General features: G+C 37.3%; 1 protein-coding gene across 5 annotated transcripts in view; it reads right to left on the bottom strand.

Moving 5' to 3' along the window:
• Window positions 1-12,856, bottom strand: part of Ankfy1 (ankyrin repeat and FYVE domain containing 1) — a 92,218-nt gene that overhangs the window by 26,566 nt on the left and 52,796 nt on the right. For all 5 annotated transcript variants that reach the window (XM_015505939.2, XM_015505940.2, XM_048798400.1 and 2 more), the window contains 5 exons: window positions 11,868-12,033; window positions 6,611-6,815; window positions 4,795-4,863; window positions 4,164-4,363; window positions 522-619 (listed from right to left, as the gene is read on the bottom strand). In XM_015505939.2, coding sequence (XP_015361425.1) covers window positions 522-619; window positions 4,164-4,363; window positions 4,795-4,863; window positions 6,611-6,815; window positions 11,868-12,033 — 738 coding nt within the window. The remainder of the gene's footprint in view (window positions 1-521; window positions 620-4,163; window positions 4,364-4,794; window positions 4,864-6,610; window positions 6,816-11,867; window positions 12,034-12,856) is intronic.

Here is a 12,856-nt window from a genome sequence, read left to right as displayed (position 1 = left end):
AGAATCAAGATCCTATTACAGTAGGTTTGTGTGTGCATGTTGCTACTTTCTATTAGAAAATAAAGTCCACAGTATCTAATTCGGGGCCTGATACACACAATAAATACTTAAATGGTTGCTGAATGAACCAAACAGCCAATATTTAAGAATACATAAAATAATCTGTTTTATCTTTTTTAACAATCTGCATATATAATTTTCACAAAAATTGAATAATATTTTTTTTTTTTTTGGTACTGAGGATTAAATGTAGCAACACTCCAACTACTGAACCACATCCTAGCCCTAGTTGTATTTTTTTATTTAGAAACAGGGTCTCACTGAGTTGCTTAGTGCCTCACTGTTGCAGAGGCTGGCTTTGAACGTGAGATCCTCCTGTCTCAGCACCCCTCCAGCCACTGGGATTACAGGTGTGCGCCACTACAATGGGCATAAAGAATCTTGTTTCATTTTTCCTACACATTTATCATTATTGTTTCTTTCACAGACCAAAACCATTTTCCCACCCTTGTCACACTTACCCACTTGTTTTTGTGGTTGACATGGGCACCATTGGTCGCCAGGAAAAGTGCTGCTGCCTCATTTCCTGCTCCAGCTGCCCGCTGCAGTAAACAATTTCCTAGAAGAAAATGGGTATATTCATTCTTCTATTTGCACAGAAATGAGGTCAAATTCCACATTGCATAACACCCTGCTTTCTCTACCATTATCATACTACTGACCAGTCTACACTATATACTAGGTATCATTTAAGTCCTTATATGCATTATCTTTATGGGGACACAAACACAGGGAAGACCTTGGGCTGGAACATCTGTTCTTCCCGGGTTTCCCACTAGCCACTGCTTAGGACCAGTGCTAAGTTATGTCTCCTCAACGGGGTTGGATTAGCAAGGTTTTTCAACAGTGGTGCTACTAACGTTTTGGATAGGATAATTCTTTGTTCTAGAGCCTTCCCTGCATGTAATACAAAGTGTACCCGTATCATTAGCTTCTACGCATTAGAGATGTAAGGTAGGACCCCTGAATTTCATGTGTCAACCAAAATTGTGTCTAGATATTGCCCAATATCCTGGAGCAAGGTGGTGAGACGGTGGAACTGTCCCTGGTAAAAAGCACTGGACTAGATGACTATTTCAAAAACAATGCATACTGAAGTTCTGCTAGAAAATGCCCCTTAAACACTTCAGTCTTATTCCCAGGGCCTTAGCTATGCCTATTCTTGACTTAGAAATAATTTAATTAGCATTTCCACCCTTTTCCAAGTAAAATCTTAATGAGAGATAAAAAAAAAAATCCTCAAAATGATTTTAGACCCAGAATAGTGTTTTTACTCTTTTAAAATCTGTTCCTAAAAATGAACATAAAATCTCCCATTCTATAACTATGCTATTAGAAACCCTCCCCCCAAATTAACCAGGACTAAAAATAAGGTTAAAAAATGAGACAAAGCAGTTTTCCTTTTCTCTTAAGAGAAAGTGATTCCACCTCTAGTTGATAATCATCTTAATCTAGACTCTTAAATGAAGATTCACATTTTTACATTTGCAGTCATTCCTATCTACCCAAGTCTTACAGTTAGAACAAAGATAACTTGTGACTACTAAATATTACTGTACTATTGAAAACCAATGGACTAAGGTTATTCCATGTAAAATAAAAAATGGAACAAATCAATAGGAAAGATCATAATCTTGAGCTTTTATGTATTTAACAACTAAAACCCAAAATATACAATGTAAAACTGACAGAACTAGCAAAAAAAAAAACATAATATACCTCTCAGTAAGTGACAGATCAGGGGCTGGGGTGTAGCTCAGTGGCAGAGCACTTGCTTAGCAAGTGTGAGATCTGGGTTAAATGCCCAGAGCCACAAAAGAAAAAGAGAAAAGAAAAGAAAGCAATAAAACCGATAGACCAAGCAGTCCTAAAGTTAATAAGTATGTGTAAGATTTCAATAGAATAATGAACAACTTTGCTGTGACTCACACAGAAAATCCTGCATCCTACAATTTTAAAAGTATACATTATTTTCAAATATGTCAAACTCTTATAAAAACTTGTTCTAAAAGAATCTTAAACATCGGTTGGGGGCGGAGGCAGTCTTAAAAACAGCTGGACATGATAGCAAATGCTTGTAATTTCAGCTATTTAGGAGGCTAAGGCAGAAAGATCACAAGGTCAGCCTGGGGAACTTAGTGAGATCTTGTCTCAAACTGTAATAAAGAGGGCTGGGGATGTAGCTCAGTGGCAGAGAATACTCCTGGGTTCAACCTCCAGTACAAAGTTGTTTTGTTTTGTTTTGTTTTGTTTTTACCAAAGAACCAATCTCTTACATGCCGTACTATGACACAATGTGATTAAATTGAAAAACAGTAAAATTATGGCCAATAACCAATGCATCTTTTTAGATTAAAGCTATAAATTTCCAGAAGTTATCAATCTAAAATATAGTTTTTCCTGAAGTCCTTGTCCTATAGAACTACTGCTTTAGTTTTTATGTCACCTAGAATAGTGATTTCATTTGACCTTTACTTATTTATTTTGGTTCAGGGGAATGAACCCAGGGCCTCATGCATGCTAAACATGTTTTCTAATCTACCTGAGCTATACCTCCAGCTTCTGATCTTTAAGTACTAATTTTTTTTAATAAAGGGCTATTTAACATTCATCTTTTTTTTTTTCAGGTAGAAGTCAATTCTCTTTTTTAGTGGCAACTACCTGTACCTTCTACACTGCTAGTATTCAACATGAAATATATGGAATTCTTCCCCTTAAAATATCCCTGTTTTATTTAGCCAGATCAAGGAAATGTAAAAATTCAAACTCTGGTTCTCTGAGTATGGCTTATGGATTCTGGGGTTCCTGAGAGTCTTCAGAGGAACCACTAGGTCAAAACTATAATACCCCTACTTACTTTTTCTTCACTATTGGCATTTGCACAGATATTATGAGAGCAATAGTGAGTCAAATTGGAGAGCTTTAGCAAAAATCAACACAGTAGCATCAAAGTGTATTAGTAGATTTTAAAAAAGAGCCAGTTTCACTCAGGATGATCCTTTTACATCAATATAAATTATTAAATTTTTGAAATTTCAACTGAATATGTCTCAAAACTTCTATATTGACAAAATTAAAAGTACACATAAAGATACTTTTGCTACATATCAAAGTATAATGTTGTCTGGAGGAAAAGCATTTATGGCACTAACTTATGGGCTGAACTACTGGCTTTTCTCATGCAACAGTATTTTCACCCAAAAGAAAGACTGATTAATACACTACTGTTATTCAAATATGAGTATCTGGTAGACATTTTCTTGAAATTGAACAACTGACAAAGAACAGACAAAAAAAAAAAAAAAAAAAAAAAAAGAAAAAGAAAAAGAAAAACCATCGACAATATTAGTACCCAATGATAAAACTAAAAATCTGTGAAAACTTTTCTTGGCAATCCTAAATTTAATACTGTCTCAATACTAAGACTTCTCTGATAAGATAATTGGTGATACAGATTAAACATAATTCTGAAATGTATGAACATTTTGAAGATCTGCATAACTCAGTGAACCAATTTTTCCCAATGAAAAAGATGCATTCAGAAGACAAATGAGACATGGATTTCAACATAACAAAATACTGAATTTCATGGATATTTAAAATACAAATCCCTTCACTACATATCTGTGTGAAAGATGTATTATCTTCATATACTTTAATCAAAACAACATCTCAAAAGATTGAATATATATGCAAATATAAGAAAGCAGCCACTTTTGCTGCATACAGTGCTGCACGTCAGTAATCCTACCTACTCAGGAGGCGAAGGCAGGAGGATCACAAGTTCAGTGCCATCCTGGGCAACCTAGACCTTGCCTCAAAATACAATTTAAAAAGGGTGGGGGTATAAATTCAGTGGTAGAACAACCCTGGGTTCAATCCCAGTTCCAGAAATAATAAACAAAGTATTTCAGTTTGTAAGATTTAATTTGATGTTTGTCTAAACTGAAGTATAAGAAAAAAAATTACAACCTGCACTTTTATTTAAAATTAAGTATAAAATAATTTTCCTAATAGTAGGCCATTTTGTTAAAAACAATTATAAGATATTCCACAGAGCCCCTAACTTCAGCATCAACTTTCAGGGATCTACTATTCTGTACCTGTCATGGTATCAGGTGCATCAGTGTTGCTGCCACGCTGAATGAGTCTGGCTGCAAAGCTGTTTTCATCAAATGAAGTCCCATTTACCACAGGGAGGTCTTCAAAGGGGTTTACAGACGCATCCGAAGATACAGTGATGTACTGTACTGCCAGCCACAAAGCTGTGCTGCCTTCATGGTCTTTTAGCTCTAAATCTAACCTGAAATAAGAAAGCAATGTGAAGAAAGATAAGTATAATCTTCAGACACTCTGTACTGCCAACAGTCTTATTAGTCTTTGTATACTTTTTGAATAATAAAATTTTATTTTTCTTTTACTTATTAAGATTTATAATACTGCTGGGTGTAATGGTGCATGCCTGTAAATCCCAGTGGCTCAGGAGGCTGAGGCAGGAGGATTACAAATTCGAGACTAATCTCAGTAACTTAGCAAGACCCTAAGTAACTTAGTAAGACCCTGTCTCAAAATAAAAAATGAAAAAGGGATTGGGATGTTGCTCAGTGGTTGAGTTCAATCCCCAGTTTAAAAAAAAAAAAAAATCTTAACACTAAAAGACATTTTAAAAGAATTTTTCACTCACAATCCCACCCTCACAACTGCTTTTTCATTTCTCCATGTCGCCCTACGTACTGTTTACACTGCAGCAGCTGATTGAACACATATTCATTCCTGGCGGTGATGGACAGGTGTAAAGGAGTCCTGTAGGATAAAAAGAGGTCAATTTAAGACAGTCCTAATTCAGGACTACTCACAGCATAAGTGACTAGACTCCTAGGCAGAATAATCATTCACAAGAAATTCTATGTTTCTGCAACAGTTTTCCAAAATCATGACCAATAATCAAAATATGAAAGTGAACTTTTTTATGTTATCATTTATTTAGTGACCAGAAAATGACAAAAGCAATTAAAGAAAAAGATATCAAATATTCTCTAATTTAATACTGACTACTTCAGCAATTTCTATCATAAGTCTGCTTATTTTCCCTTACTTATTCTGGGGGGAGAAAAAACTTTTCTTCCTTCTCCATAATCTTCTGTTAAACACCGGAGTAGTAACAGATGAGAACTGATTAAGGAAGGGGCTGGGGCTCAGTGGTAGAACACTCGCCTAGCACAGGTGAGGTACTGGGTTCAATCCTCATAAAGATAAATAAATAAAGGTATTGTGTCCACCTACAACTAAAAAATATTGAGAAAAAAAAAATAAAAGAACTGCTTAAAGCCAGGCATGGTGGCACATGCCTGTAATCCCAGCAGCTCGGGAGGCTAAGGTAGGAGGATCTCGAGTTCAAAGCCAGCCTCAGCAAAAGCAAGGTGTTAAGCAACTCAGTTGTGAGATCCTGTCTCTAAATAAAATACAAAATAGGGCTGGGGATGTGGCTCAGTGGTTGAGTGCCCCTGAGTTCCATTTCCAGTATCCCCCCATCCTCCCTAAAAAACTGATTAAAGTGGCATCTGATCCCTCCTCAGTGCTTTTATTTAGCACTGAAGTGACCTAAAGGAGATTGCCACTGCAGAAAGGGCACCCAACACTGGAGATGGAAAGATTACCAAAGTTCACTGCAGTTAGATGGGGGAAAAAATCTACAGGGGGCATAAAGGATGCAATTTTGGGAGGGAATAAGATAATTATCACATGATATTAAGATTTCATTGAGATCTATTATACTTTAAAGTACTTCACCTATCCTAATCCATTTTCCTATTTTGACAATGACACTTCACTGAAATCTTTTCTTATTTCTTCTGAGGGTTTTCAAAGGTAAAAAATAAAAATAAAATACTGAGCTGCTACGATGATAGGTGGGTCCCACCTGTGGCTTGTGATGTAGGTGGCTTTATTATCGACCTTTAGAGCCTCCCACACTGCTGTCCCCAAAGCGGCCCTTTCTGAGATTCTGAACCACAAGGAATCCTTCACTAAGTCCTAGGAAAAGCCAAAGGGAACACAAGTACTGGCAAATACATGAAGGGCTATGCTGCAGCAGAAGACAGCAAGCTGTGCAGATAAAGAGTTGTCTCTTTATAAGGCAGAATTGGGTTTAAAATAGGGACTTGCTAACAATTAGACCTCACAGAAATAAAAGATTGCCTTGAATTAGTGTGCTCTTCTTCTTCCAACTATCCAAGCAACTCCAAGAAATGCTAAAGAAGCTCCCCTTGGAAGAGGTGACTAGATAACCAGTCTAGTTCCTTCCATCATGAAGATGACAAAAATTGCTGAGAAATTCAAAGACTTCTGTTAATCAGGATGGAAATGTTTTCCACAAATGCCTCTCTCTGGTCTTAGTCATGACATTCATTTGCAGAACAAATAAACATTTATGATTTCAATAAACATCATATTCAATAATGCCAAATACCATGTTTGCCAATTATGGAGAACCATAAAATACCCTTCTTGGATTTGTGCTAAGGTTATCATCTCTCAGTTTCCAACTTACCTGCCCTTGCTATCCTGCATGTTGGGATTGGCACCAGCCTGTAGGAGGGCCTCTGCAATCTGTGCCATCTCAGACATCACATCTGTTGAATGTTTCTTTGAACTGTACAATGCCACAAGGTGTAATGGTGTCTCTTGGGCACCCAATGTAGCAGCATTAACAAGGGCCCCATTCTTAATAAGGAAAGTAGAAGCAAAGAGATCTCCTTGAAAAGAAATAAGATTAGACAAAGTAACATATATCAACATTCAGGGTGAGCTATTCTGGTCAATGTTTCCTCAAAAGGCAGCAATCTATAACTGCAGACAAAAAAGAAGGACAAGTAGGTAAGTCTGAAGAAATCTCTTGAGATACCTCTAAGTGGAAACTCATCATCAAGACTATGGAGTTATATACCTTAATTCAATAGGCCTCTCGGTCCAATTTTTTATTACTTGTGATCATCTGTCCTGCCTCCTCACCATAATATCCCCTTCATTATCTAAGAAAACCAAGCTTCTAATTTTCAAAGGCTTCTTCTGGTCATTTCTCAAAAAGGGCTTCTGAGATTCCTCCCCAGCACAATTTCTCTCTCTCTACTTTGTTGACTGACCACAATCTAAACCTAAGTAGTACTCAGCTCCAATCTGCTGTACTTGCACATGTCTGATTTATTACTATAAAAAGTTTTTTCTTGGGGCTGGGGCTGTGGTTCAGCAGTAGTGCACTTGCCAGGCATGTGTGAGGCACTGGGTTCAATTCTCAGCACCATATATAAATAAATAAAATGAAGATCTATCAACAACTAAAAAAAGAAGTTTAAAAAAAAATTTTTAAAGAAGTCTTTTCTTTTAGTTCTCATTTCATGCAAACAGAACAGTCTTACCAAGAAGTTTACTACTGAATATTTGAACAGAGAATCTGCATAAATTATTATTTATAAAACTTTCACATGGTAAATTAACTGGTTGTAAAAATGAAAATTCTTTCCTTTGCCTTAACACTTTTGTATGGAGGGGAAAAAAACTTACCTTAATATATTGACAAGAGGCCAAGAATTAAATTTATCTAAAGATATTAAAAGTATACAATTGTGGCCAGGTACAATAATGTACACTTGTAATCAAGTGGCTTGGGAGGCTGGGGCAAAAGGACTGCAAGTTTGAGGCCAGCCTCAGCCCTTAGCAACTTAGCAAGACTCTAGTCAACTTAGTGAGACTCTGTCTTAAAATTAAAAAGGGTGAATGATGTGACTCTGTGGTAAAGCACTACTGGGTTCAATCCGTAGTACCCACACCCCAAAAAGCATACAACTGTGAAAATACTTTTGTCAGATACCAATAAAGGAAAGATGACTCTAGATAGGTTACACAAATACATGTCTGAATTCACAACTAAGCAATTTGACAAGTGGCAATTAAATATTAAAATTAGTTGTTAAAAAACCAGGTAAAGTATACTTGTCAAGTTCACTTGGAGGATGACAAAGATCATATAATTATATTTTAAGATTAAAGTTCAATCTTCCTTGGATTTAATTCCTTTTATAATTTAAAGACAAAAAAAATATTGGCTATATGTCAAATTTGTTTCTTAAGAAAATAAGGCAAGAATAACAAAGAATTAATGAACAGAAAACCTAGGAGCAAGTGTTTTTAGGCATTCCTCCTAGTTAGGTGGGAGCAACTGTTTCTCTCAGTGCCCTCCAGGTGGCACCAATTAGCTCCTAAAAGGAAAGGAGATACCTACTTCATGTGTTTTCATATCCACTATTGATTTATAAAACACAGACCCTGGAACAGGCATGGTGGCACACACCTATAATGCCAGTGGCCTGGAAGGCTGTGGCAGGAGGATCACGAGTTCAAATCCACCCTTAGCAACAGAGAGGCGCTAAGCAACTCAGTGAGACCCTGTCTCAAAATAAAATACAAAATAGGACTGGGGCTGTGGCTCAATGGTCGAGTGCCCCTGAGTTCCTAGTAACCACCCCCCCCCCAAAAAAAAAAAATTCCTAACAAAAAAGTTAAGTTTTTAACAATCCATATACAATTGTTCAGGAAACAGCCAGTAACTTTTATTATTCAATTAATAAAACCATATTTCATACTGTCCCAGTTAGTGCCACTGTTTTCAAATTTACTACAAATAACTGGATCCCTATTTAAGAAATCCATTGATTGATATTGGCTATTGCAGTTTAAAAAGTAGAAGAGGAACGAGATTTTTTTAATGAAAGCAACGATTCATCTCCTTGCCTAGATCAGGCTAATCAAAGGAGATGGCTACCAGGGGTCATACATGTGCCTCCTGTGAACTCACCTGAAGACATTGCCTGCCTATTGCATTCTTCTAACAGACTAGTACACCTAGTTAGTAGGATGATCACTATTTTGTTTATAGATTATAACATGTGTCCAGAACTAGACTTAGATGTCACATATTAAAGACCACCCTTTGTTCCTCTTATAATAAATTTAAAGAAGGTTTAACAGCTAACTTAAGTCTATTACTCAATTTAATCATTTAGGCAGGTCAAAAGACTGATATCAAGGTCAAGTAAAAAAAATTCCTACAGAAATTGAATCTGGTTATGGCAAATGTAAAAGCCACCATGTTGATCCTACCAGTCAAGTAGTAGTCACTGTGCTAAGTGCACTACTTAACACTGTCTCTCATGTTCCCAACAACACAATAAAGCAGAAATGATTTCCAATTTGCAAATGAGGAAAAGAAAACTCAGTATGGTCAAATGTCTGTCCACGGCATAAACAGGTGAGAGAATTCAAACCCTGGTACATCCAAGGTCCAAAGACAGTAGTCTGCCCACCACACCATGCCACACTTGAAAACAACAATCTAGTTTATTATATCCACAAATTTGCAGACAATTCATAAATTCAGAATGGAAGATTAAATCATCTGAAAACAAGCATCAAACATCTAAAAACAATTCTTGGCAGTTCATGTAACTAAGCAATCACCAAAATATTGAATAACTCATAGATGTTTTTTCATCAAACATATGATTAAACTCCTTGAGAGGAAAGGAATATAATTTTCAGATTTTTTTTTTAAAGCAACAAGTATATTTGTTTCCAAAATAAACATCCCACATACTAAACAGTATGGGAAAGAGCAATTCCCTATGTGGTGAAAACTTTTTCCACTCAACACATACCCAGAACCAAGCACCCAACGGCTCTGCATAGTGCACAGTGATGCTTAGGGAAAATGCATCTGCTTTTAAAACTGACTCACTCTAAGGATTTCCCTACCCAATAAATAGCAAAATTTCCCTCTCTACCAGCCAACAAGCTCAACACTCTAATACATGGCTTAGGAGGATATTTATTTTAAAACCTTTGCTCACAAAGCACCATATATTCCACCAACAAGGAGCAACATGACAAAAACACAGCAGGGACAATATTTTCATAATGCATGAAGAGAAAGCTAAAATGCACATGAGTAAGATGTGGTGAAGCCAAGCACAGTGGCACACGCCTGTAATCCCAGTGACTCAGGAGGCTGAGGCAGGACAATCACAAGTTTGAGGCCAGCCTAGGAAACTTAATAAGGCCCTGTCTCAAAATAAAAATAAAAAAGGGCTAGGATGTAGCTCAGAAGTACAGCACTTGCCCAGCATGCACAAGGTTTATGGGTTAAATCCACAGCAACACACAAAACACACACTGTGGTGAAATCAGTATATCCTGTCTTTGCTGTCCATAGGGAAACAACAAAAAAGTAGCCACAGCAAAGTTCTTCTGTCAAGCCAACTATCACTCTACAAAATTAAAGCTTCTGACTTTTTTTTTTTTTTTTGGTATGGAGGATTGAACCCAGGGGTGCTTAACCACTGAACCACATCCCAACCCTTTTTATTCTTTATTTTGAGAGAGGGTCCTGATGAGTTGCTTGGGGCCTTGCTAAATTGCTGAGGCTACCTCAAACTTTCAATCCTCCCACCTCAGCCTCCTGAGTCACTGGGGATTACAAGCATGCACTACAGTACCGGGTGGCTTTTGACATTTTAAAAAGCTTTCATCTCTCCATAGATTCTCTGTCAAAAATGACCACAGCCAAGTAAAGTTGGGCAGCATCCACTTGGAACATATTAATTAATTAATAAGGATATGTTAAAAAAAATAAGTCCAATTTTCCCACTTAAAAAGTTAATTCAGGAGCCTAAGGTAGGAGGATCACAAGTTTGAGGCCAGCTTCAGCAACTTAGCAAGGCCCTAATTAACTTAGTGAGACCCTGTCTCTAAAAAAATACAAAAAAGGGCTAGAGAAGTGTTCAGTGTTAAGCATCTCTGGGTTCAATCCCCAGTACCAAAAAAAAGTTAATTCAGGACAGGGGCAGTGGTGGAGCACTTGCCAAGCAAGCAAGAGGCCCTGGCTTTGATAACCAGTACTAGGGGAAAAAATAAGATTAAAATGTTCTGATTGTGGGCTGGGGCTCAGAGGTAGAGCTCTCACCTAGTACGATCCTCACCACCACATAAAAATAAAATAAAGATATTGCATCCACCTATAACTAAAAAATAAATATTCAAAAAAAAAAGTTCTGATTGTAATCCTACCATTTCCCCATTATCTCACTACTGATAATATACTCAAAATAACATTGCTAGAACAAAACAAATCTTAATCATTTTGCTATGTGAAAGTCTGTGAAAGATAAAACACTGATTCCCCAAAATAAGTTTTTAGGCTCCGGAGGCTGAGACAGGAGGATCATGAGTTCAAAGCCAACTTCAGCAATGGCAAGCCACTGAACAGTGAGACCCTGTCTCTAAATAAAATACAAAATAGGGCTGGGGATGTGGCTCAGTGGTTGAGTGCCCCAGAGTTCAATCCCCAGTACAAAAAGAAAAAAAAGTTTTTAAGTTTTCCTGGTTTTGGTATTTTTCTTATGTTCATGCTAGGATACAAAAGTAAAGACTTTCTATCATAATTTCTGGAGAATGTGATAATGTTGAACAAGTAAATGTATCAACTGCTTACAAGTAAAAGGTACTTCTCAAAAGCCACCTTTCTAACCTCCTCCCTCAGGCCCTGTCAGTCCTATGAACAGCCAAACTAACAAGGCCTGGGTAACAGTTCTTCAATCCCTCCTTTTACTCAAATCAAATTCTAAGTCTTGTAGCCTGCAAATACAGACTCAAGATGCCTTGGGAATTTTTGGAACTGAGTCAGGGAGTCTTCAAAAACCATATGAATAAAAAGAAAACTGCCTGCAAAGAAAAATATCAAATAGATTTCACCTTACCTCTTTGGATTCCTTTATGTAACAAGCTCCAGCCATTCTTGTCTACCATGTCCACATCAGCTTTATGACTAACCAGCGTGGTAGCAATACTCTCTAGTCGTCGTGAAAGGGCTAGATCTAATGCAAGATCTCCATTATGATCCACTTCATTTAGCTTCCCAGGGAGCTGCACAGAAAAGCTTGTAAATCAGCACTCAGATGGTATAATTTAATATATTTTAACTTCTCCCACCTAGATCCCTAAATATCATCTCTTAGACCAATGTCAAATTTTGGTGCTATGATACGGCTTACTTCCAAATTCAATTCATTCATAAACATCTACCAGGCCTCCTCAAGGCACATGCTTACAGAGAGCAGAGAACTAAAAAGATTACAGAACAGACATAAACAGTACCGAGGACAATTAAGGACCATGGCAGAAAAGCAGACAGTTCATTAGGGCACAAGTGCCAATGGCAGAGTTCAGAGAACTTCACAGAAAAGAGCTATCATTTTCATGAAAGGCTATGGCTTAATTCTTCCCAGAAGTTTAATGTTTCTTCACACACTGAACACCCAAGATAAAATGTTTCATTCCCATCTGTCAAAAGCCACTGATTTTTATTAAGGTAGCGTGGCAGGCAGTGGTAGGCAGAATAACAGCTCCCCAAAGATTTCTATGTCTAATCCCAGAACTCTGTGAACATACACCTTACATGGCAAAAAGCCCTCTGCAAATGTGATTAAGTTTAAAGGCCTTGTGATGAGGAGAGTATCCTGGGCTATCCAGGAAGGCCCAATCTTTCTAATCACATGAGTTCTTAAAAGTAAAAGAGGGAAGCAGAGGAGTTGGTCAGAGAAATGCAACATTAGAAGGACATGATCTGCCACTGCTGGCTTAAAAGATGGAGACGGGAGCCACAAATCAAGGAATGTGGTACCACCCTTCTCTGGGAATAGCCAACAGCTAACAGCCAACAAGAAAGTATGTGTGGTTATTGCGGGGG

This window comes from Marmota marmota, unplaced genomic scaffold (assembly GCF_001458135.2).
Source record: "Marmota marmota marmota unplaced genomic scaffold, marMar, whole genome shotgun sequence".
Taxonomy (NCBI): Eukaryota; Metazoa; Chordata; class Mammalia; order Rodentia; family Sciuridae; genus Marmota; species Marmota marmota.
The sequence above is the reverse complement of the archived record's forward strand: the minus strand, read 5'-3'. Positions and strand labels throughout refer to the sequence as shown.